The sequence below is a fragment of the Drosophila grimshawi genome, unplaced genomic scaffold, assembly GCF_018153295.1.
Source record: "Drosophila grimshawi isolate 15287-2541.00 unplaced genomic scaffold, ASM1815329v1 contig_1367, whole genome shotgun sequence".
Taxonomy (NCBI): Eukaryota; Metazoa; Arthropoda; class Insecta; order Diptera; family Drosophilidae; genus Drosophila; species Drosophila grimshawi.
The window spans coordinates 13,570,776-13,598,166 of NW_025062889.1; the positions used below are offsets into that span (position 1 = coordinate 13,570,776).

A 27,391-nucleotide genomic window follows, 5' to 3' on the forward strand; every position below is an offset into this window, starting at 1 on the left:
CATTTTGTTTTGTTCTTTTAAAAATTATTTTAGCTTATGGTATTAAATGTTTTTACACAAATTTACAATACATATTTTTAAACGCCTTTTTCACACAATTTAATTTGTCTTTTTTGATTTATTTTTAATTTATGAACTTGACAGCGGCTTTTTATAATTTTAATTCATTTATTAATTATATTGCACATAACATGAAAAAGTTATTGTTTTTGCTTTGTTATTATTGTTTCCGAGTGCAGTTGGGACATTATTATGAAAATTATATGCGAAAATGTTCCGTTGAGATCTGATTTTTACTGATTCTTCTTTTTTTTTGCTCGTTCTATACAAAAAAAGGTAGCGGTAAATAAACTAAACAAATTAGATACCTTTGCGTTTGCTTGGCTCTAAAAGAAAGGCTTAAGATCAACAGCTGATTTCAATTTTTATATATTTTTTTGTGGTTTTCATATTTTTTATTGTTCATATTTATACAATATGCAATTAGCTATAGTTTACAAAAAATATATAAACAAGGTAAAGGACACGTTTCATACTCGGACAAAACAATATTGAGGAATGTCTGTCTGTGTGTGTTTGTGTGTGTGTAAGTTTATTTTTATTTTATGTATTTTGTTTTAATAGGTATTATTTCTTAAAGAGACTAACTTTAAAACGACTCATTCACATTTTAAAATTTAAATATACAAAATGTTTTACGGCCTATCAACTGCTTCATATTAATTAATATTTTACAATGTTCTGTTATATATGATCCTCAATCAATGCTCAATTAATATTCAATTATTGGCTAAGATTTGTAGTTGTGTGTTGTTTGTTTGTGTGTGTGTGTGTGTGTGTGTGACATTCACTGACCCGTCGCGACCCTTTCGCCATCGCCCACGAAAACCGCATCATTGTGATGATGATGATGATTGTGGTGCAGATTCAGTTCGGCGCAGGGCCTTGCCTCGTAGGATTGCGAATGCGCGGACTGTGATGACCACGCAGCGCAGGGCGGCGGGTGCAGCTGGTTCGGGTGCTGTTAAACCGCCGGCCACACGCTGCAAAAGAAACCATGCCAAAGAAGAGGAAACAATCGGTCAGTTAGAAAGCAACGACAAGTTTTGTAGCACAACTGTGGTGTTTTTTATTTTTTTTTCTTTTCGTTTTTTATGCTTTTTTTGTTGGGGAATTCCCATACTTACGTAAGTAATGATGGATTCGTCTCGGGCTGATACCAATACTGGGGCACATAACCGCCCATTTGGGGCGGCGGATTGTGGTGGTGCGATTGCGGATGCGGCGCCGCTGGATGAGGTGGCTGTGGTGTCATTTGCGGTGGTGGCTTATGATCAATCCAATGCGGTTTCTGATCCCATGGCGCTTGCGTTGGCGGACTAAGACCCGTGGGTGGAAATTCTGACAATATAAAAGAAATCGGGGGAGAGAGAGTTTCGTATGAAATATTATTTAAAATGTATATAAACGCGTTTAATGTTGTGTATATGTATTTTTATTAGCTTTAGACTTACCGGGTGATAACTCAGACACAGGCGTACTTGATGGCGTTGGACTATGTCCGGGAGGTAGATAATGTGAGGGTGAGCCGCTATTTGAGCCACCGCCGTTATTACCGCCTGCAAGACATAAAATATATTATATACATATATTATTATTATCGTTATAAATGTGCGGTGGTAGTACAAAAAACAAACTTACCGCTGTGCATTTGATTAGGACTATGCTGACCAGGATTGGGTCCACCGCCGCCCAGTGGCATGCCGCTGTTGGTGCCCGGACCCTGAGCGGCCTTCATCATCTTTTTGTACTTGGAACGACGGTTCTGGAACCAGATTTTCACCTGTAACAGAAAAGTAATAAATTTCAGTAAGCAATCAAAAGCAATATACATATACACATACACATATATACGTATAAATAAGTGCATTAAACTTTAACAACTAAGCATGATTCTTCATTTTTGTTGTGTATTATCGCAAATGGCGATTAAGTTGTCTACTTGGTAATAAAAAGAGCAATCGTGGCTTTAATTAAGTCGTACCCAGCATCCTTGGTAGCGTCAAATGGTGTTATCAAAACGGATTAACATTCAATATTGAATCGAATGTAAAAACATTGTGATATTGACTAAGTAAGTAACGACGACGACGACGACGGCTTTTCAAACGGCTTTTCATATGAAATTAAAAGTGAATGCCTATGAAAAGCAGCTGGCAGCTAAAATGATTCCAACACTTGGCTTGGCATCCGCAGGAACAGAAACAGAAAACAGAAAACACATTTTGGCAGCGTGTGACAATTGCAAAATGTCTTTATTCGCCAATGAGTATGAGTGTGTGTATTTGCATGAGTATCTATCAGTCGCTTTTGAGTGCAGTATAATTTCTGCGCCTTGACGATGTCGTCATTAGAGTCGCTTATTTGCAAAGCCAAAAACACTTGAAGCGACAGCAAATGAGCCAAAAATGTATCTCACAGTTACTTTCAATTTTCATTTTCGAATCGCAACGAGTCGAGACGTGTATCTACTGTTTTTGCTGTTGTTGTTATGTAGAACTAATTGTGCGCTGAGCTGTGCGCACTTCACTTTTGAAAGCCAACGGCAGCAGCAGTAACAGCGGCAACAGCAACAGCAACAGCAACAGCAGCCACCGCAGCAGCCTCACATACCCCGTAGCTGAATCTCAGACTCAGACTCAGACTCAGACTCAGACTGAAGTGTGTTGTATGTATAAATATAGATACAACAGCAACGCGTATCTAATGCTATTTATGCGCGCTTTTAACTGTATCTACAGTTTGCAATCTTACACATAGACATAACGTACAAATTGTAGCTGTAGCTATATGCAATACATACATATATTCCTATACATATATACGTATATATATCCATCTATAACCGACTTGTTCAAGGTCGTTCTTCGCGGTTGGTTGGATTTTTGTAGCGTAGCATGCGCTCTTTTCATTTTTTTGCTCTTTCAATACCCTGTACACATCAATTGGGTATGATTGCATCATTCTCTGTGGAAGCATTATTTTAATAACTAAAATGACTTATACCTTAACTTATTTATACTTTTAAAACACAAAAAAATATTCAAGAAATCTTTTCTATAAAGAAAAATAGTCGATCTTATTTCAACCAGAATATTTTTTGGTACTTCAGAGCTGGTAACAGGGTATCCCTAAATTGAGTAAGCTTGCCTAGAGCATTTCAACTTGTGTTTTTTTTTTGTGTTGCTGCCCATTGTTGCGCACTTTAATTTTGGCTTTGCTAGCGAATTTCACTGGTTGCTTTTTATGTCGCCCATAAAGAGTTTGGCAATTTTTGAGCTTGGCTTTGGTACAGCGCCTGCGCCTGATTTTTATGTGCATTCCGCTCTGCGATCGGCAGTAGTTGATTCAATTAAGCGATAACTACCGGTATTGACTATAGACATGTGCGCTAATCGCTCTGACCACCGGATTGTCGCCGGATTGTCGTAGCGTCGTCGGATCGTTGACATTGACGACGTTGCCGCTGGGCGACGGTAGCCAAAAAAAACGTTTTCATTTTCGTTTCGATTTAATGTGCAATCGAGCGGCACACAACATTATAATGGGAGCAGGGGCGCACCGCTTCAATTGAGCTACTCTCGAGCATCGTTTTTTGAATAGTTTAATTAATTCTCGCCTTGATCTATGCACCTCTTGAAATATTAGCTATATGCTTGGAGATGCTAAAGACACCATTTAGAACGGATATTATTTTTAATTTTCATCTTTTCGCTTGAATTTTCATTTGTTGCGCTGTTTTTTTTTTTTTTTGTTTGTAGTTGTTGCCGCCACAGTCAACAGTTACGCAAGAGAAACCATGCGCAAAATAAGAGTTCAATGATAAAATATTGTCGACGTACCTCAAAATAACATGCGACAGCTATAGAAAAAAAACAGACACTTTCTCAGTTATGCAGCTGCAAAAATCGACAACATTTTATATTTGGCACTGGTTCAAAAGTATTGGAATTAGAGGTAAAGTCAGGTCAACGCTCTTCAAGAAAATGGGTGAATAAGCTAAACAAATTCGGGAAATTATTGTAAAATCATTATCTAAAGTTTCTTAGTAAATTGCAAACTATAAAGTCCTAATTCAAATCATGGATGTCCCCAGACCAATATAAAATATATTTAAGATAAAGATTCGCCGGCTGAACATCAATAAGTGATTATTATCACTTGTCGTAATATTTGACGCTCAATTGTCGGATTTGTATTTATAATATTAACATGTATTGGCAGGTTTTTTTAAACTAATGCTAAGCACCATAAATTATATATCAACAAATTAAATGCAATTGACTTGAAATTTATGCCAAAAATTTTACAAAAGAAACTACAGAAAAATATGTACATACATGAATTTCTTGCATATTTCTTGAAGAACACTTTACCGCAAACTCTAGATAAATTTATTTCCCCCCACTCGAATTGCTATAAATATTTATGCAAAGCAAAAAAAAAAAAGTAAAAACCACTCACGAGAGTAAAAGTGTAGTCAGACAGACTGTCTGACAGACAGATGGACGAACAGACAGTCTGTCAAATGTCAATCAGCCTTATGTCATGGCAATGGTACTCGGTCTCCGACTCGGACTCGGACTTGGACTCTAGAGTCGCAGCCAGTGTGGTGTCCACATCTGCAGCTCCATTGGTTTTGTGGCTCTCGCATCAATTTGTACCACTTTCATATGGACAAATATGGCAAACAAACATAAGATCAAAACAAAAACAACAAAAACAAAATAACGAGAAATTAGCATGTCACTGTGTCACTTGAAGCAGCCGCAGCAGCAGCCGCAGCAGCAGCCGCTGCTGACGTGAGATCTGTCTTCTTAACCTGGCTTTTTACTTCAGAGTGTATTATAATTGTGTCACCAGCTGCGAGACATTTCTGAACTCATGCAGTGTGCATATATCTTATCAGCAGAACTGGCTGAGTCAATATATAATAGTCTATTTATCCATATCATATATATTATATTTAACTTGAAAAAAGTTATTATTGATGGATGTTTTTGCTCCAAGGAACGATTATATTTAATTTTCATATTTTGCAGCAAAATATTCGGTAGATGTGCGTGGTTATTCTTGTAATAACTGAAGCTTTATCCTTTTCACCCGCTGTCGCTACTGTATATTTATCTACTTCTGCTTTTTATGTCTTCATCACTTCCGCAATATGTCAGAACCACAATTGATGACCAGGCGACAAGCCAACAGATGCACCCCGTGATGCTTTCTAATAGCCAAACAGCAACTGTTGTAGCTGTTGCATATCACAGTCTTGAGTCTTGGGGGCAACTGCATCGTGCACCTGTGTGTGTGCAATGGAAAACTGGTTTGTCGCGATGCTGTTGCCAAAGTGCGTTGTTGGTCTTAATTCAAATGTGAATGCGCCTCGCGTTTGTGCATTTAATTCATTTGACAGTTGAGCATTTAAAACGTGGGAATAGATAACGCAATCGATTATTGTATAACTATATATATATATATATATTCGCATGTTCATGCCTGTGTTTACTTTTGATTTTTTGCTGATTTGTGTGGGAGCGCTGCTGGCCAAATACGAATATGAGTTTCTTCAGAAACTGACAAAACTCGACTTCACTTTTTCCGTTTCTATGATGAATTATCGCACTGCCACGCCCCAGACTGAGGGCCGGGAAATATAACCTGCACGGTCAGTCAGCTGGTCATAAATTTAGGCAACGCCAAGGAAGTTACCACTTTATTAGCTGAGGCTAAAGCTGCTGCTGCTAAGTAAATAGACAAGACAGCAACGCTGCGCCCGGTTAATGATAACAGCAACGCCCAAAAAAAAAAAACTGAAACAAAACCAATTCCTCTTGTTGTTGTTGCATTTTCCATTTTGGCCATTTCGAGCAAGCTGCAAATGTTGTCTGCAAAATGTGTTTATGTGTTTATTTTTTTTTTTTGTTGCGCTCGAGCGTTGCACTTGGCTGTTATTGTTTTATTGTTGGTGTTGTTTTGGTTACTGTTCACAAATTTATGGCTACTAGCAGCAGCAACAGCAGCAGGAGCAACAACAATCCGGCTGCCTGCAGTGTTTTCCCCGCATTGTTCTCAGCATTTGCTTGTTATGTAGCCAACAATAAGCTGGTCTTTTTGCTGGCCTTTTAACTGTGGCACTTGGCTTTGCCTCTTGGCTTTTCATTCATAAATTCCATGCAACAAGATTTTAACATATTTGCTGCACATTTTTGGTGAGCGAATTTGCAATTTGCTGGCCAACATTAAACCACTTCTGCCGGCTTTTGCTTTTTAGTCTGCGGCTCTTTGAATTATCTCATGCCGCATTTTCCAGCCCGCCTGCTGTTACATTTTGTAAACATTTTGCTTAGCCTGATTAATGGCACATTCAAATGCGACTTTACGAAGCCACCAAATTGACAGCAACAGCAGCCTCAGCACCAGCAGCAGCAGCAACATCTGTTGTTCCATTCATAATTTCTTTGCTTTATATTGCACATACGCACTGTTGTTCACTTTCATTTTGATACAATTTGAATAAACGTTGATTTGCTGGCTAACATGGCTTTTGTTTTCCATTTCAGTTTAACGACATCTAACCGCCATCAACTTTCCTTCCAGCCAGCACGCGCCGCGGCCAGTTAGCCACTTGTCGCTCAAGACTGGTAGTCAGGTAGTCAGTAAGACAGTTAGTCAGTGGGTATATGACTGCGACGTGCTTAGGCAGCGAAGTCATCCCCAGCGCTGGCCGGCAAGCTGGCAATCTAATTTAATCGGGCTGCAATCGCCAAGGCAGCGGCAATTTTTAATTTATGCTCAAAGAAAAAAACCATAAAAATTTCAAAAAGAGACAGAGTAGAAGAGCGGAAAAGAGAGAGCGACAGAGAGACAGAGAGCGAGGGCAAGAGAGAGCGTGAGCGCGCGAGCTAAAAATCTGTGGGGCTGCGCGAAATAAAATAAAATTTTGATTTATGATCTTGTCGCTAAAGTTGTTCGTCAACAGCCGGCGACTGCCAGCCGTAGCAGCAACAACAATAACAAGTTGAAGCTGGCGCAACAAGTGCTTTTCGGCCAGCCAACCAGCGGGGATAGGAGAGGATAGAGAAGCGAGGGTAACAGCTGGCGATCATTCATAAAACGCGGCAACTTTGCGACGCGGCCAAAAGATTTTTATCTGCTCAAAAAGTAAAAGCCAAACAATCACAAAATATGTAAGAAACAAAGCAAAAACGCATTTATTATTATTATTTAATGTTTCAGAAATAGATTGCAAATTTGCGATTGCTGTTAGCAAAAACAACAACAGCAGCTACTTAATATTGCTCTTGTCTCAGTTGTTGTTGCGGGCGTTTTGCATGCAGCGCAATTGTGTGCGAGTGTGTGTGTGTGTGTGTATGTATGCTTAAGCTACACAATTGTTGCGTGTGTTTGCTGTGCAAGAGAAACCGCAACAAGTTCCAGCTCCACCCACCCCCCAAACAAAACTAACTAAACAGCAATGGGCACAGCCATTGGGCGACTGGGCGACTAAGATTGTCTTGCCTTAACTTCAATGTTGTTGGTGTTGTTGTTGCTGTTGTTATTGTTGTTGTTAATATTTTTCTCGCTGCGTTGCTCTTTTGACTGCCATGGTTGACGGATTACGCAACTTGCCGGCCGTAGCATTTTCATTTTATTATTGTTATTATTTCTCTGGCTGTTACTGGTGTTGTTATTGATGTTGTTGCTGCCTTTTCATTGTTGGAAAATTTGTACATTGCATGCGATTTTCTGTTGTTGCTGTTTTACTTGCTAACAACGGCAAAATTTGCTTATAACTTCGTATGCAGCCAGCAACATCAACAGCAGCCGCTGCAAACAACAACAACAACAACAACGACGACGGCGCCGCAGGGCAGGCAATGACTTTAAAACGTAGCACAAAAATTTTAAAAACGAAAATGGAAAAAAATGATAATGAATACAATGCCATGTCGTGGCAAAAAAAAAAAAAGAAAAAAAAAACTTTTCTTTTGAAAAGCGTTCTCCGCGCTCCTCACTCCATCCCGATGTCTGTGTTGAGCTGTGCCATGCCCTAGAGTCAAGTGTCACGCACATGCTGTACAGTTGGCCACCACTTCAGTTTCAGCTTCAGCTTTTAAGCTACAGCTCATTAAAAGCCACATGCAAACGTTCTACAGTCAAGGCGAACCGTTTTTTTTTATTTCAAGTTCGTTGTCTAAGTCTTTCGTTTGTTCAGTCGCTTGTTAACGGCCGCTGCTTAACCCCAAGAACAAAAAAACAACAACGACATCAGCATCAGCATCAGCGTTCGCTGAGCAAACAGGCAACAGCAGAAGCTTCAGCTTCAGGTCCAGCTCTGGCCCTGGCTCTGGAACTTTAGGTCTTGGTAGGTGCAACAAAAGTGATTTCCAAATAAAATCGTTGCGGGCTGTTTGGGGCAACGCCTACCCCATGTGCATGCCAAAAGCGCCGAAAACACAAGTAAAATAAAAAAAAAAAAGCAAAACCAAAAAAAAAAACATAAAAACAAAAAAAAAAGTAGAAAGCAACAGTTTCAACAAAAAACGCTCAAGGGCTTCAAGGCCAGTCCAACAACGCAACAGTAACGCCTGGGCAGCCGCAGCATCTCTGTCTGAAATGAAAGCAAGTTAACACCGCTTGGCTAGCTTTGCAGCCAAACAAATTGAAAGCAAATCGATGGCAACCCGTGCTCCATAAGCAGCAGCATCATTATCAGCTGAAGCAACAGCAGCAGCAGCAACGTTCAAAGTTGAAACACGTGGCCAGCGGGGCATATTGGTTGCGAGGTAGTCAGCTATTTGACCCCCAACTCTTTGACTTGATTTTCATGGCACGCACGTGTCTGCAACAGCGGCTAACTGCTGCTCAGTGAAGCTCACTGAAGCTGCGAGCTGTAGTCATGCAAAATATGCACCGAGTTGACCATTTTGGGATTTGTCTACAGCTGAGAGGGAGAGTGAGAGAGAGTGAGAGAGACGCGATTGCGACAACGACTGCGATCGCCGACAACGGTCTTCCTCCCTGGGGAGAGTTGTGTTGTGTATGTGACGTTGTCTCCGCTATGCCATTGATCTTTATCAATGAGCAGCTAGACGCAGTGCAATGAATGGCGCGCGCTTCATTAATTTATGCATATATAGGCAATGCGTAAAAGTGAATGAGACGCAATAACAACAGAAACAGCGACAGCAAAAGCAACAGCAGCCAGGAGCAAGTTATGAGCTTGCCCCGCGGGAAGCTATATTTAATAAACAATAAATATGCAATTAGGCAAGGCCGGTGCTGCAGCTAAAGACTCAAGACTGAAGACTGTGCAAGAGACTGCGGTCCGTTTATATAACGCAACGCGTCTCTAATACAGCAACAACAATTAACAAGTTGATGTTGCTGTTACTGCTGGTTGTTGCTGGCTTTGCGGTTAATGAGAAATGAGTGCACTCCTTGAAGGCAGCCACGTAAAACAATTTATAAATAAAAATAAAGATATTGATCTAATTTCTATATAGGCTGCACTTGCTGCTGCTGTTGCTACGGTGATTGCTTAATAGCTGCCACGCATGAGCATTTCACTAGCTGCTGCTGTTGCGGGTTAGCTTTCAGTCACGTACTTGAAGCGAGCCATAAAATGCGACAGGAGAAAGATGCACACATTCAGATACTTTCAACAAGTTTCGATTGAACGTCGTCAATTGCACCTTGTTTAATTTATGCGCTAATAATGGCTGCAACCTGAGTAAGTTGTTAGCTGTTTGCGTAACGGCCAATCCACTACAAATAACAGTAACTTTTGGGTTTTCTTTCAGCGGATTCGCTCGAAGTCAAGCTCGCAACATGCCAACCACATGCCAATTGCCAAATTAAGAGAAGCTATAGCAGCAAATCGAGCATTTTACTAACTCTATTAGTACTTTAATGGCGCAGAAAATGCGCCTTTTTCCATTTCTAGAAGAATACGGAGAATCAATTAAACAGCCAATCGCGACTGAGATAAATCCCGTAGCTGTTTACATACTGTCTACGGTGACCAGCGGATGATGCGCATCCGGCGTTGCTCGTTGCCCATTCTTAAAGCCGTGTTTGTTGTGCAACAATGTTGTCAAATCCGGAAACTGTTCCCATATTCGTTCCAGTCACAGTCGCTGTGAACTATTGAAAATTGTACAACAACAGCAGTAGCGAGTGGCATGCAATGCGAATTGCGAATAGCGAATACGTTAACGAATACTACTGCGAATTCGTATTCTCATTCGCTTTTGATTCACCTGCAAGGCCTTGAAATTTTGTAATTCTAATTTGTTGGCAGCAACTAAAACTGAGTCAGTATTGCAGTTGTGCTTTTGTAATCCATCAACAGCAACAGCAGCAGCAGCAACAGCAACAACAGCATAACGCACAAAATTATGATGAAAAACAGCAGCAGCAGCAGCAGCTGACGTAAAAATTTTTCAACAATAAATCGGCGGCAGCATTTGATCAACAATTGTCAAGGTGAGATTCTAAGCAGATACAACAGAAGCAGCAGCAGCAGCAGCAACTACCACAGCAACAAAGGGGTCGCGGGGCAGTGGCTGCTGCAGTGCCAAGTTCCAAGTTGACGTCGCCTCGCTTGCTGGCTTGTGAGGAGGGCGTGACGGGGCGGAACGCTCACAGCAACAACAATAACAACAACAACAGCAGCAAAAGCAAAAGCAACAATAAAAAGATTTTTGTCGAACAAAACTCGAGAGCGCGACGCGCATTTAAGTTTTACTTAGTCAACGTTGCTGTAGTACTTTCTGTCTCTGCTTGTTATTGTTTTTGTGTGTGTGCTACAGTCACTGCAAAATATTAGTCATATTTAATTTAGTTTCGGCTTCGTTGCCTGCAGCAGGTGACAGTCAGCTCTGGCTAAAAGTACGTTTCAGCTCGCAACTTGCTGCTTATGTCATGGCAAGTCTTATGTGAGAGGGGAACGGGGTCTCCACCAAATCGCAACTAACTGACAAACTAACAAATAGCATTTTTTTTTTTTTGGTGGGACACCTCTTAAGATACGGCGTCGCAGCTGCTGCTGTTTTGGGAAATACTTTAAGCCAAGTTGTCTGTTTAATATTAATGCGATTCTATTAAAGAAATACTTGTATATCGATTTTTTATGTATAGTATATGATTTATCACGTGTTATTATTGACGTATCCATTCGAAAGTAACGACTCTTATGAGATTTGAGATTTCTGGGAAGTCCCACTCAAGCTGCAAATGTAACAATGACTTAAGGCAAAAATATTCCTATACGTAACTATGAGAACAATGAGAAGTGCTGAACTATAAACTTTGATCAAATGATGATGCTATAAGCAATGCGATCAATGTTATAAACGATTACCACATCAGGATGTTGAAATTTTCGATAAAGATAGAAGTATTAAAAATAAAATTAAAATACTTTTTTATCGATCGTTATTAATTTTAAATACTAATCAAAAATATTTATATTTTATGTCATTAAAATCACTTTGCTAACTTATATAAAACTGACTATTCTTAAGTAATCACCATAACTAGTCGCCATAAATAATCTTCTAGCTAAATATTTGTAATTAATAATAATAATATTTTCTTACATACTCAGAACTTCTTATAAACGAATATCAAGTTGCAATTCTAATGCAATAAATGCATTTTTATGGATATCTGTTTTATATGGATATATTTCAATTTTTCTCCCTTGCCATAGCTGCTATGCACTTAGTCAATTATTTAACCACAACTTTAATTACCGCTATTTAAATTGCTGCTCACTCAAATTCTTTTGCCGCACTGCATAGCCACAAAATTAAAGAGCGCTCATAAAAATGCACTTGAAACATTTTCCAGGCCGCCGCACACAGCTCCACTAAATTGGAACGAGTTAGGGCTAGGAACAAAAAAGAGTCTATACTATGTCAAACAGGCGAACAAATTAAGTGAAAAGGGCAAAAAGCAGAAAACATTAAGACTAAACATTTAAATATGAAGCTAGCATGAAAATAAGGAAAGTATCAGACCAGAATATACCCTGTAAGCAATGTACAATGCTTCGAGCTATTAGGATTTGTGAGTTCACATCTTTGCTTCAATGGAATCAAGAAAATATAATTGTTAAAATATGTATACATAAACTTTGGTCTGGTATACACTATGTTATAGCATGCCTAGCCTACTTCAAATGGGTATTCGGGGAATGCAAATCATATTTGTGGTCAGCACTTCATAATTACGCGATAGTGACGATCTCGTTTCACTTTATAAGATCTTAACAAATAGATAACTACAAAAAAAAAGTGTGGCGGGTAATTGCACAATTTATATAAGCGCATTCTTTGGGGTTTTTCGTTTGTTTTTTTTTTCTTTCTGTTTTGTATTATGTTTTGTTTAGCCGTAATTTAAATAATATTTTTTACCGAGCAAATGAAATCATGGTCAGCTAACTATTATTTGTCGCTTTATTTTAGGTACTGTTGTTGTTGTGCCTAGATTTTTCTATGCATTTTCACACAGCGCAAGCGGATATCACAAAACAGCGATCATGATAATGGAAAAACAGCACGAAAAGTACAAAAACAAACAAAAGAGTGGAAAAATGTACAAAATTAACCAAGCGTTAAAAGTTGTCTGCTATTGTAGTAAATGTTTTTATTTGTTATTGTTGTTGTTGTAACAATTGCTGTCTCTAAAGATTTTCACTGCTCGCATCTCCCATCGAATCCAAAAAAAAATAAAATTAAAAAAAACAAAACATTAATTGGAGTGTCAAAGTACATGGCCCCAGCAACAACAAGATATATTCGAGCAGTTTAATTGGCATCGCATTTACAAGGCCAGTAAGAGCAGGCAATAAGGAGGGGAAGGAGAAGGAGCTGTGAGCTTCTATAAGGGTTGCAACGGCTTCAAATTGCGAACTATTTAAGAAGCACACATTTTGCAAATTTGAGAACCAATTATAACATGAGCTCTCGCTGAGTCATCCTTAACGTCAGCGCCTTCGTCGTCGTCGTCGTTGTGGTTGTCGTTGTGGAGCACCCACCCACAGCCAGAGGGTAGCGCAGCCAAAAGGAGCGCGCACAAATCTCAATGCATCGATTAAAAATACATCATAAAGCAGAACATGGATTTGCGATTTTTTTTTTTTTGTTTTTGGCCCCGACTTCAGCTCCAATTTCTGGTTCTGGCCTGCCTTGGCGGGTGTTGCCAAGTTGGTTGCTGCCTGGAACGAGTGCCGTCAATGCCTCGTCTTCATAAAGTTGATTTTTTTTTGTTGGTTCATAATAAAATAATAATTATTGTGATTATCGCGTAACTGAAATCTTGAGACGCAAACTCAACGGCAGGCGTAGACACAACGACTGGCACGCATCCTTGAGCCACAGTCGGAGGAAGCACACTCAATGTTGTTTACAACTTGTAGTTGTTGTTGTGGTTGATGGGTGTGTGTGCGAGTGCTCGTAATTAACCCGCCAACCTCAAACGCCAGCGTTAGTTGCCTTTAGCCACGTAATATTTGTCAATAGTTTGGGCCATGCCCAAAACTGCGATCAGCGCCAGAGCCAGAGCCAGACACGCTGTCGTCTGCTTGCCTCTCTCCCACTCCCTGGCTCCTCCCTTTCTCGCTCTGGGCACACGCAATAATCATAAAATTTTATTTATTTGAATACTCTCACTTCGCTTCAAGACTTCAAGACAGATCTGCTGTTCAGGCTACAAGTTTCTGCCTAGTTTCTGTTTTTTACTTACTTTATTTCAATTTTTATTGCAACGTTTTATTTTGTAATTTCCTGCGCTGTTGTTGTCTAAGTTGACGATGCTGCTGACCAGTTTTGCACATTTTGAAAGCCCACAAAATATTGTGAATGAACTGGGCAACTTGCTTTTAACGCCGGCGACAAGCGTTAAATCCGTTCAGCTGCCTGGACCACTCTTGAGGCTGCTAATAGGAAGTGGATGCGGCTATCGGACGCCCAGCCACAGGATGTTAAGGCTATGCTACCCGATTGTAAAAACACAAACTTAATTATAAGCAAAACTAGAGCATACAACAGCCCAACTTGCTTTCTATTGCTATTAAGATAGATGCAAAGATATACTTGTAGATAGTTACATGGTATGAAGTTGATGTTGCCGGCAAAGCAGATGAAAAAAAAAAAAAAAACGAAGCCAATGGATGTCAGCCTGTTCATATAACTGGTTATAAACAAGACATGCAAATCTCAAAAGGCGAAAAATTAGTCGGGAACCAAGCGAAAAGTGAGAGGAAACATTCATGTTTAGCAAAGTGTAGTTGTCATGTATAAGGAAAATTTCTTAAAAATAATTTGTAATGGTCTATTATAAATTTCTAATTCTATAACAAAAAATATGTATATATTATGTTGTCGAAGTTACAGTGTAGTCACTACTATTGTTAAAAACAAAGGTGAATATTCGACTCCACAAGTTATAGAACGAGCTTGGAAAAATCCTGTTAAATAATATTGATTTTTGGTTTTTTAACAGCAAACAAAGAACTTTTTGTTTATTGATTATTGATGCCATAAATAATTCCATCCGAAAACTTATTTTTAAAGCATCTAAGTACTATTTTCCAAATGATCATTGGCACACATATTGTGACTGATTTTGAAAGATCTATCAACACCTGAATCTTCATAGCCTTTAGTTGTTTTCGTTTGTTCATCAAATTATGTCAACCACAATCAAGATTGCGCAAACAGCACGTAAGCACTGAAAACTAAAACAATACTACACAAATGTCTAAATGTAATAAAACTATGAGGCATGCTCTTGAAAGATACAAATTGTAACTGTACGAGTTGAAGATACTTTTCAAGATGAGCTGTGCATTAGATTCGCTCAAAATATGCAAATGCGGTCACTTGTCACTCGATGAGTTCAGAGTGGAGAGATTGAGATTGAGAGATGAGGCGACACCAAAAGTGAAACGAGTGTCGAGTGGGAAATTGAGTACCCACCCCACCTGTACCGCCCGACTGTTTCCCCGTTGTTATCCGTCTGCTGTCTGTGCCTCTCGCTGGCTCCGGTTCGAGCAATGCATCATTGTTAATGGCAACTGGATTGTTGTTGTCGCTGCCAGCTGTTGAGCGTTTGATGCTGCTGTTGCTGTTGCTGCTGCTTCTGTTGTTGTTGCAGCTACTGTTGTAGTAAGTACGAGTACCAGCATCAGCATCAGCATCGGCTACAACAACAACAGCGCTGATCAAACTTAATTCAAAGTTCCTGTTACGCGAGCGTACGGTGCAAAATTTCGACATAGGGAGGCGACAACGACGATCAGCAGCAGCAGCAGCAGCAGCAATATCAACTGCTGCTGGTGGGTCACACAAAGTTGTTGCTGTTGTTGTTCTTGCAATGTGCGTGTGATTAAGACGTGTGTTGTTATTGTTGTTGCAGGCTGAGTTACATAGTATTATGTGCCATAATTTAATTGACATTGCGCGCGTAAATCAGGCAATCACTGATATACGATGTGTTGTTGTCATTGTTGCTGCTGCTGTTGTTGTTGCTGCCGTCACATTCATTTCATGCCGCTGCCTGAGCATTTAAATGCGGTCAGCCAGTTTTTCATTTTCATTTTTTTGTTCGCTATACGGCTGTCGCTCCAAGTTAGCCGCTGATACTAACTCGACACTTGTATTATTTAAATCAAGTTGTGCTAGTTTTTTATTTTATTTTGTTTGTATTATTTTTTTTTTTTGTTTAATTTTGTTTTGCACACTTTAATACAATAAAACTATTTGCGCACATTAAACGCAATGCGGTGGCTGTAGAAATTAATTTTAATTTTAATGTTTGCAAGTATTTCAAATCCGTAAATGTTTATAGAAGTTGCTTCGAAATTCTTTAGAATTTTTTTTGTGTAATTCGTTCCTTTTTGTTTTATATATATATATATATATATATATATATATATATATATTCTTTTTTATTTTAGTAAAGTCCATGACCTTTGCTGTATTTCAGTGCCAGTGCTCTTTTTGGGGCTAGGGGAGGAGTAGACTTATCGCTGGCAGCAGCAACAACAACAAGAGTAACAAAGGCTGCTGCGAAGGTGTGCACCGTGGGCGATGCGTCTACCTTTGCGTCTGCGTGCAGCAGCCAACACACAACCAAACACACTCGCACACACACAGGGACACACACTCATGCATACACACACACACACACACACACGCGCACATAAAGCAGGCGATGTTGATTTTTACAGACAGGCCAGAGCAGCCGAGCAAGTCAGTTGCAAAATGTTAGTACAACATACTCACTGATAAGAGATAACTAATGGATATTAGTTCTTAAACTAAGTTCTTAAACTAAATTTGAACAAAAATTTGATTCATATAAATATATCTATATTTAATTGGCAACTTTTGTGGACTATGAATTTATAAAGAATACAATTTATTGTCTTTTTCCCTTTTCCAATCATGCAGACACTTGTTGCCTGAGAATTCATCTCGTATTGAGAATATATAGGACATTCAAGCTTCATTAATCGATCCCTCGAAAGCATTCTCACTTAACATCATTGTGTTTGTATTTGAAATTATGTCTGATAACTACAACATGTCATTTTTTGCACTATTATTCACTGTGAATGGGATTCAGCAATAGTTACTCTTTTATATTATTTTGAGTTGCCTGTCAGTCTTTACCTGTTTAGAGCACGAACATTTTGTATAGAGTCTTGCGTTCTGCAGAGCTTCCACAAGCGCCGTTTTGGCAGTTCATCTGCTAAACATAAACTTGATGTTGCTGCCAAAATCCTCAAATCCTTTGTTTTCGAGTCAACGTGGCCTCCTACAATTTTTCAGCCGTTGCGCCCTTTTCTGCCCGGCCTTTTGTGGTTGTTGTTGGAGTAACCACAACCAGATCAAAATGTGCCGATATGAGCTCATAAACACGCAGTTTAAAAGGTTCTTTTTCGCTTTCCGATCAGCTCGCTGAGCGGTTCGCACGGACTGCAGCGTAGTTTAAAATTTGGCGTTTTTTCTTTTTTCGAATTTCGAAATATTTTTCTTAGTGTTTGCGTTTGTCTCGCGCTGTCAGCTTTGAGTTGAAGTTTTGGGCTTGAGATTTTTATGTTTTTTGGTGAGTTGCTTGATATTGAAGCATTGGCGATCAGCTGCCAACGTTCTATGTAATTATTCAATTAAGCAGTAGCTGTGTAAGCCAATAACCAGTAAAGGCAACATATGAAAACAGTAGCCAGCATTTAGCTTTAATCGAAACTTAAAGAGATCACACACAAATGCATGACTACTTGTTAGTATATGTGTTTATATACATAAACGTATACAAATATGTATATGTATATATATAAATTGATCTGGCGCCCAGCAGCCACCGGATGCACTTTCAAAATCAAACTACAAGTGCGCGTACTTAAAGCCAAGTGAAAGATGCAACTCAAAAGGTGGACGGGCAGGCGGTGCGAAACCGGGCTAGCTGCTGACGACCGGCAACAGAAACAAGTTTATTTTTTTTTAAATATATTTTGCACCAGCAACAGCAGAAGACGCAAAAAATAATAATAATGAAATTACCATAATTATATTTTGCAGGCAGCACCACAAAAGATAAAACAAAACCAGCGACTATAAAAAAGCGATACAGTGAAGAAAAAAAATCGAGTATAATGTGCCATAGTTTTGAGCAAAGTATATTATCGTACAGTTTCTATAACCATATCCATAGTTATAGATATTGCTGCTGCATTTTCATTAGCAGGTGTTAGAACATGTCGCTAGATTGAGGCTATGCCAAACAACAATCTGTCAGTGTCAGCTGGGAGTTGAGGCCTGAGAGCTGAGAGCTGAGAGCTAAACGTTGCCTGGCTGCATTTTAAAAATGCGAATGCGAATACGAGTATTCAACATGCAAAACTTTAGGAACAACAAATTGTACAATAACGCCCCAAAAAACGCAAGCAAACACACAAAACTTATGACGAAAATTAAATACTCTTACATGCATATTCATGAAATGCATATAACTGCTGTGAGACTAACTCAGATTTACTTGAAGTTATGGTAACAAGCTAAAGCTACAGGAGGGAAACACCCACAGCTAGTTGGGCTTTCCACTGGATTTTTTTTAACAAAGGTTTTAATTTTGCAAGGGGGAAAAAAGAATAGAGAATATAATTAATTTGCTGGAAAACCTTAAACTTCAAAATTCCATTTTGTTTTATTTGTTGAATACAGAATTATTATATTTGATTTTCTTAGAAATTTAACTATTTATGTAGAGTATCGTTACATATTCCCTGGGAATTCCCTCTATAGTTACATATTCCCTGGGAAACTTATAAAGCCCAGCGCAAGTATTTAGCTAAACAGCAAAGCAACAAAATAAACTTAATGTTTTGACTTGGCAAAGTTGACCTGCGTCCCGATGAAGGCCATTAAGCCATGGCAGTTGGTGGCCAATGCAGTTGTTTGTGTAACGCATAAATCTTGAGCCAAAGCACAATAGTTTGTTTGCACGGGTCAAACATTGGCGTGGCTTGGGCACTTGGCCAGCACTTGGCTCCGCAGCAACAACAACAACAACAACTACAGTTGCAAGTTGTAGCTATAACTATAGCTCGCGCGCTGGCAAATCAATAAAAAACTTCCGTTGCGGGTGCCGAACTGAAATGCGAGGGCGGTTTTAATTAACACGCGCGTGGACGAAATCGAAAGTTATCCCGGGGCGCCCAGGACAGCCAGACGGGACTAGGGAACTTAGCAAGTACTAGTTGGTCCGAGTGACTTGATCAGCTTGGAGAAACAGTTAGTTTGGGGCAACACCCTTTGGCTCAGTCATAAATTAAATTTGCGTTTAACCCCCTTTTTTTTAATGCCGCAGGGTCAGCAGATAAAGCAAATTGATTGTGTCGCCTGCCTGCTGCAGTTCAGTGGGCGTGGCTGTTTGTTTAGCTAGCCGTTGTTGCTGTTGCTTTTGCTGTTTTCGGCTAGCGCCCAAAACTGCATTCGCTGACAATGCTGACATCGATTGACAGCTGCCAGGTTTGGCTGCCACATATTGCGGACGCTTGGAGTCGAGGACTTGGCACGAGGAACTGAGCCTGGCTTATGTGGCTTTGCCCCCAATGTAAATCAGCGTTTATGGGGTGACTAAGTAAACTGCTTTTGGCCTGGGTACAAATTTATTGCACAGCCGCCGTGTGGCACGCCCCGCCTCAGACTTGGGACTCGACGCTCGAGAGTTGTGTCTGTGGCTTGGCAGCAACGCAGCCGTATTCAAATAACTATCTTGATAAACAACTTGCGGCCGAGCAACACCCACGCAGCAATACACACACATATATATATATATATATATACAAAACCGCAGCAGCAGGGTCTTCAACTTGTTTTACAAGTTTCATTTTAGCTGACTTACAATATGCCTCAGTTGTGCTCGGTATGTGTGTGTGTGTGAGTGTGTGCGTGAACTTTTGTGGCACACTAATTCAATTAGGAAGCCCACGCCCACTATCAATAAATTTCTCAAAAACGAGACTCATTCACATCTACTTTTTATTTATTTTTTTCTCTATTTTTTTTATGCAATAGTTTTTGCAGTTTGTTTTTTGTTGCTTTTGCTTTTCATGTGGAAAAACTATTGTACAAAAACAATGCGCCATTCAGACAGTTTGACGTGGACGGGAACTTGAACTGAAAACTGGGTGGGTGTCGCCAAGCAGCCACAATGGCAGGCCTTGTTTTTGCCTTTTCATAACAATTATATTTTTTTTATTTATTTATTTTTCTTTCTTTTATTTTTTTTTTTTTTTTTTGTGTCTTTCTCTCTTTCCGTGGGCAGTAGCGCGTGCATTTAAAAGATACTCGTTGTTGTTCTTGTTGCTATTGCTGTTGCTGAGTCGTCATACAAAAGTTGACATTGACACACGTGCAAAATGAGTGAAAAAGCAACAGCAACAACAAGAACAACAGCAGCAGCAACAACAGCAACGAGAAGAGCGCACACATTACGTTATTAAACGCAGTCGTTAGTACCCGTCTGCTATCTATGTGTACATGTGTGTGTGTGTGAATATTTGTATGTATGTGTGTGTGAACGCCAGAGAGGGTCACAGGCGTGGGCGGTAGTTTGCGTCTAGCTTGTTATTGTTGCCTTGCTGCGGCTTGGTTGCTGCCTTGCCTCGTTTGTCAGTCAACATTAGAGGCATGTCAACAATTCAATTTGGAATGCATTTACTGCTGCTTAATGTTTTTGCCAGGGGCAGGACTCTATCGCCAGGGAATTGAGTCAGTTGATGCATATAACAAATGCCTGCATACCTAATGAAACTTGCTATTTACAACACTCAACTTTCAGACATGGCTAGCTTTTAAGTTAAGAGCTTGCAAAACATATTAATATCCTTATAAAATAGGAGCTGTAACGATTTCAATAGATAAATATGGGCAAACCCCTTAGTAAAATAAACAGTTTGATAGAAGATATAAAGCTGATTGAGAGCTTGTGTGGACTCCATTCCGAGATATCCTACTCGCTTAAGCCAAAGCATTTTCCAAATAACGTAATGAAAAATATTTGCATTATTTACTATATTATTTTATCAACACATATATACTTATATATTAAGATTTTAAAAACGTACGTTATACAAATATTTTGGCTTTTTATCTAAATACATAGCTATATATCAGCTTATGCAGATCTTATGTCTAACCTATAAATAATAGCTTTAAACAACTATCAACAGGACTGTTAAAAAACGACTTGTAAATTGACTTTATATGGCTTAAACCTATTTTTGCACAACCTATTTTGGCTTTGTTAGTAAACTAACTGGGAAGTCTGATATGGCTAATATAAGTACCACAATAAAGTAAAATACTATGCAAATTATTTTAACAATCATCCTTATATAAATACATAAACGTGGGATAAAATAAGCTGTCGTTTGATAATCAACTTATTTTTAATTACCAACTTCATTGCTAATCATGGATTTTTTTTTGCTCACACTAAGATAATGCAACAAATACTAAAAACTTTATGTATTTATTTTATATCCCTATATATTATGTTTGTATTTGTATTTATAATACTAAAATTCGTATATAAAAGGATTTTTTATATATTCTAGATATATATGTATAGAACTCACCTGCGTTTGCGTTAGGCCCAAACTCGCTGCAAGCTCAGCACGTTCGGGCAGAGCCAGATATTGGGTGCGTTGGAAACGTCGATTCAGTTGCTGGAGCTGCAGTGAACTGTAAATGGTGCGTGGCTTGCGCATTTTCTTGCCCTTGCCATTGACGCGTAGGCCGGAGTCCTCGCATTTGTCGGAGATTGAAAAGTCTGCGAGAGACAAACGAAGCCATTTAGAAGAATAAATAAAGTAAAAAAAAACTAAGAAAATACCAAATGGTAGAGAGCCACAGAAGCAGGCAAAAGCATTTACAGCCAAATGCGGCATATGATGAATTCATAACTATACATAAGAATTATGGCAACAATTTACCCAGTCTGGAACTGGAACTGGCATAACTTCCAACTGCAACCTATGCATATTTATGAGTAGTGCGCCCTGACTTTGGAATGTATAACAGCTGCCCAACTGCAAACCACATCAGCGCTAAAGAGCAAAAGAGTCGACGAGTTGACGACTCTCATTTTGGGATCGCCAAATCGAACGCTAAGTAACTTGTAAGTTGAGTCGTAATTAAGTTTAATTAACAATTACGGCCATATAAACAAAAGCAAAAGTTCAAAGCACTCGCACAACGCATAGCTTTTGTGCACAAGTTCAGTGAGCAGGGGCAAGCGGCAAGCGGTAACTGCAACTCATGACGTTGCGACGCGTCGCTAATTGTTCAAATAAATATCGCGAATCCAGCAACTAGTATTAAGCGCCCATATATAGTTGTAGTATAGTCGTTGCTGTTACCTGTCCAAGTGCATGTGTATGTGTGTGTGTGTGTGTGTCGAAAATATTGGCGCCTTGCAGCACGTGCTGCGGCTTTAATGACAAAATGGCTACGTGCGAGCGAGATGGCGAGATGATTTTATATTTTCAGTGACCACCCAAAGCCGGCATGCCATATGGGCCATTAGTCAGACTGACACCAGGTCCCTAATGCGTGCGTATATGTGTGTGTGTGTGTGAGTGTGTGCGAGTGTGTGTGTGCGAGTGTGTGTGTGTGTCCGAGTGTGTGTGTGTGTGAGAGAGCAGCCATTGGATCGCTGCCACTGCACATGTCTCTTGCGGTAGCGACTTCACCAAAGAATGGTGTAATTAATTACGCCAAACGAAAACGTAATTACAGCAATTATGATTACTGTATATATACATGTGTATGTGTATGTATGTGTGTATGTGGCAGTAGGCCATTTATTATTGGCCATACATTTAGCATTTTTATATAGGAGTCTTCCAGTCTTTTTGGCGCGCAATTACTTAACTTGGCCAACGATCAGCTGTCTCGGCTTTCGTATAAACAGCTGCTCAATAACAATTTTCAAGTGCTGAGAGTCAAGTCAAGGTTAATTGGCCGCCCGCTCAGCCGATGCGTCGTATGTGTGATAAATGTGTGCCAAAAAGTCAAACTGCGTTTCTCATCGCACATCATATAGATATATACTATATTTGTATATATTGCTTTTTGTCTGAGTTGTCGGCAACAATAGCTGGCAAAATGAATTGCTTTTCACTTACGTACAAAACTGCTCAACCAAAACGCATAAAAAAAAAATAATAATAAAAAATCCAACAGCAGCAACGAAAAAAGCAACAAAATTGTTTAACAAAATGCGATGGTTAACAAAATGTCACAGTCAAGCGCGCAATAATGCTAGGCATTTATTATCGAAATAAAAAGAATATATGTGCATTTATCTAATGGAACTACATGTGTCTAAAGGCACAAGAATTGTGTAAAACAAATTATTTATAAATCTATTCACATACATTTTTGATTTATTGATATTTAGAAAGACTATTCGTGCTCTATAAAAATAAAGCAAGTGAACACGTACTAAGCACTAAAAGCTAATTGTCTATGAAATTAAATTTAACCACTTCTGTCAAGTAAAACAGTTTTATATAAGCCAAGAAACAGTTTAAATTAAAAAACTTACTTGCCTACTCTATTAGCTAATGTTAATTAAGTAATAAAATATACTATACTATACAATAAATTATAAAATGTCAAGCGTTTGCTTAGAGTATATTAAAATAAATATGAATTAATAATAAAAGTAAATAAAAATCTAAACTAGTTTTAGAAGCCAGCGTCAAATACCCTGCAAGGTGTATTAATTGATATTCAATTTAAATGTGCAAATAAATAAAATAGAGTTGGTTTCTGAAACTGTCAAAGTCAAGTCTTTTGACACGACAACAAAAGCGCTCGAACGAGCGTTGCCCACTCGAGTTCAAGTGTCGCCAAAAAGTGCGAATTTAAAGAGCTTGAGCTTGAGATCTTGGGATCTTGAGCTGAGGCCAAAGGCTATGCATAAAGAGATGCTCAAGAGATCTTCAGACAAGAGAGGGCAGGCAACAATACCAGATGAACTTTAAATGATGTGTACAGACAGACAACTGTAAGGGGGTTGGCGACAAGTTTTTGTATATATATTTTTTTCTTATTGAATTCAATGAAATTTAGTACTTACCATCCTTGGGCGGACTTGCGCAGGGCGGCGCGTAGCTGCCTAAATGATAGCCAGAGTAGGAATTCTGATGCATGGGCGGGAACGGATAGCCGAGGGCGCTGCGTGGACTCGGAAAACCCGAATCCTGACCGCCCTGTGGACCAAAATGCTGGTAGGTGCTGCGTATGCCGCCGTAACTGCAATGACAAATCAAAATATCAAATCAGAATAGTGCAATTTTAATTAAGGATATCGTAGAAGCCGTGATATTTAAAGTTTTAATTTGTATATTCTTGTAGCTTATGTCTCATATAATATTCATTGTTGGCCTTTTGGCACGCCAGTTTAGGTCAAAGAACAACAAATGACTGAAAACCTAAATCGAACAACAGAGAACAACAAAATAAAAGTGAGTCAAGCAAAGTTTGCGTGTTTTGTCTACACTTTTCAGTGCTGTACAACGTCCATTAAATTCCAGAGCCCCAAAATAAAACCTCAGTTCAACTGAAATATCATGTTTAATGCAGAAAGCGTCGAAACGAAACTTTTTTTCTCACAACAAATGTAAAAGCTGGGAAAAAAACAAAGTTTTGCTAACTTTATTTTGTTAAAGCCCTGAACTTTATATGGAGAAAAAATCAATATAAATGTTGTACTACCGGGAGTGTGGCTACCCAAACAGGTAGTAAATATTTTGTTAACACTTTTTTGGGCACAACCAAGACTACTTACTAGCGAGTAGAAAAGGACTCAAACAGTTGAACAGTTTCCCAGGGGTCGCCGAGTATTGAGAATGCGACAGAAGTCTAACATTTTCGTTGGGCCGTGCTTTCATTTGAACATTTCCAAACAGATTGCCCAATAAAACGGCATGAAATATTTAATGCAGCGGGGCCAAAAGGCAACACGGAAACGGAAACAACACACGAAACGCCGCAACTGACAACTGGCAACAACTGGCAACTGGCAACTGCAACAGCAAAGAGAAAACCGCAACTCAACTCCGCAATATGGCAAGCAGCTAACTAACCAACGAACGAACCACTTTGGAGTTGCACACACGCACCACTACAAAAATGACAAAATGCCAAACCGCAAAACACAAAATACAATGAAATATGTATAATGAAAAATCGAATCGTGCGTTGCAAAAACATACACATAGTGCAAGAGACAGAGACAGAGAGAGAGGGAGAGAAACTGCACCACAAATAACATAAATAATATTTACAGTACCCTAAGAATTTTAACGCACCCCTGCAAAGCATATATATGCGAGTACTTACACTCATATTATATACTGTGCAGTCTAAACTGCACTTAATTGAATTTATTTTTGGCTTCCGTTCATTGCCGCTGGCTTTTCAAGCAAGCAGGGAGCCAAAGCTAAAGCGAGAACAGAAAACCAGCATAAGCCAAACCCGGAAAAGTTGCCCTGATATATACATAAATATGCGAGAATCCAATAACTACATAAAGTGACTTCTTAAATCAAGAAGAAAAAAAAACAACAAAAACCAGGGGAGCTTTTAAAAAAAGGAATTATTTACAAGACCGAGTATATATGTACTTAAATATTCAGATAGATGTTTTCAAAACATGATAAAAACTGATCACATGTGAATAAATATGTTCGCTGGCAATCAGATAATGGAAATTTCGTATGTTTACCATATAGCCAGAGGTCAGCTTTACAGCTATCACAGCGATTTTAGGTCTGATTATAGTAAATATTATGACAGCTGCATTTAATTGACTTGGTTTCTAGGAACATTTTATATATTGTTCAATTTTTCAACTGCATCTGACAAGTTTAAATATGTAAACTAATTCGTGGCTGAAGTGAATATAGTAATGATAGTATATATCAATGAAAGAATAAAGCCCGAAAACAGGGTAGAAAAAAATAATCACAGCTTTTACTTCCAATTGACTGCTAATTTATTTTATCTATCAAATTTCTGGATTGCAAGAAAAAATAAAAGAAGCAAGGAAATAAACTCTAAACTCTAAATAAAAAAATTTATTTTTAGAGAACATGACAACAACAGAATAAGATTTAATCTTCAAATCACTTCAAAATATTTTTTTTTTCAAGTAAATAAAATAAAATATAGAAAAGATTTAACTGAACTTTATTCACTTTTTGATCAAGCCTATTGATATAGCCTATAGAAAAACCAATTTTACTTTAAAAATATAACATTAACATTTGATTCTAAAAGGTAAGTTTTTTAGTCCAAGTGCTGGGATTTTGTTTCTCATATATCTTTTTTTTATAAGTATTTCAGCAGCATTTTAAGCGATCTAGTTTTTTTTATAATTATTTAATAAATATGTTTATCATTGGAAACAAAATCGGCCAAATCATTTTTCTAAATAATTGTATCACATTATTTATTCTATTTATGTGTATTCTGATTTTTCAAACCTATTTTGGTATTTGTTTAATAATCAAAAAATATTTTAAATGAATCATTTTTATATTTATGTATCCTATATGAAGGTTTCTAACTCGAACTATAACTTATGTACTTTAAATAACTACCATTTTTCAGTTAGAACTTCTTGTGAAGTCATTTTCTTCATATATAATATGACAATATTTGAATTTTGCATATTAAGCTTGGATAAGAAAAGGAAATATTACAATTAACTGAGCCAAATTAAAGTATCTTAAAGAGCCGGCTACGCCCTAAAGTCAATTTTTTGGGTGTGTCGTATTTAGAGTTGATGGCGCGGGCCTGATAACAAAAGTAAATCGAAACTGCAACCGAGTCGCAACTGAAACTGAAACTGAATCTGAGCTTTGCCTGAAGGGGCAGGCAGTTGTCAGTCAGTCAGTAAGTCAGTCCGTTTGTCAGTCACTCAGGTCGTTAGACAGTCAGTCAGTCATTCAGATCGTGAGTTGTGTTAGAGCGTGTGTCCTTCATGCGAGCACTTTTGACATTTTTGTTGGTTGATTCTGTGGCGCTGATAAGCAAACAATGAACTCAAACTTTGTATGGCGAACTAAACGCTTGTGGCATATTGCATGTGGCGGCATGCATGCATTGCATTGAAGACTCACCCGGCGGCGGCATGTTGCTGCAGCTCCACAAAGGCGGACTTGCCCGGTATTTGAACGCCGGGCGTGATGCTGGCGGCTGAGGTGCTGCCACCGTCCATATATTTGGGCGTATGTGGTGCGTCCGGCGCATCCATGCCCGATTGTGGGGTGCTGGGAGGCCCCTCGTAGGGGCTCCCTAGATCCGTAAAATTGAGCGTGTTGGCGCCTATTGAGGCCACTTTATCAAGAATTTTGGCGGCTTTTCTTGGAAACGCGCGTGCAGAAAAATTTCAAAACCAATGACAACAACGGCAGCTGTCTGTATGTGTGTGTGCGTGTGTAAGTGTGTGTAGGTGGGTGTGATATGTGGTGTGAGTGTAATTCAGTTTTAATTGCACATTGAAAAAAAGTTTGTAGAGTATTGATTGTTATTTTTGTTAATACTTGAAGACGATCGCGTAAATCCTTAGCTGCACTTGTGTCGAACACTCAAACTTTTCAATTTATTTATCTTTATTTATTTGTTGGTTTACACTCGAAACTGTTGCACTCGCAATTGGGTCAGCCTTTAATAATGATGCTGGATATTGATGATGCTGTTGCAGTTGTTACTGTTGTTGCGGTTGTTGTTGTTGT

At 38.8% G+C, this 27,391-nt stretch overlaps 1 protein-coding gene across 1 annotated transcript; it reads right to left on the reverse strand.

Moving 5' to 3' along the window:
• Positions 1-485: 485 nt before the first annotated feature.
• On the reverse strand, positions 486-27,391 carry LOC6559671 (homeotic protein distal-less). Its single transcript, XM_001986704.2, has 7 exons — positions 26,777-27,391; positions 23,728-23,903; positions 21,218-21,411; positions 1,702-1,843; positions 1,515-1,619; positions 1,188-1,401; positions 486-1,043 (listed from the first exon to the last, which is right to left on the reverse strand). The coding sequence occupies exons 1-7, from the start codon at positions 26,908-26,910 to the stop codon at positions 1,025-1,027; spliced, it is 984 nt and encodes a 327-aa protein (XP_001986740.1). The 5' UTR covers positions 26,911-27,391; the 3' UTR covers positions 486-1,024.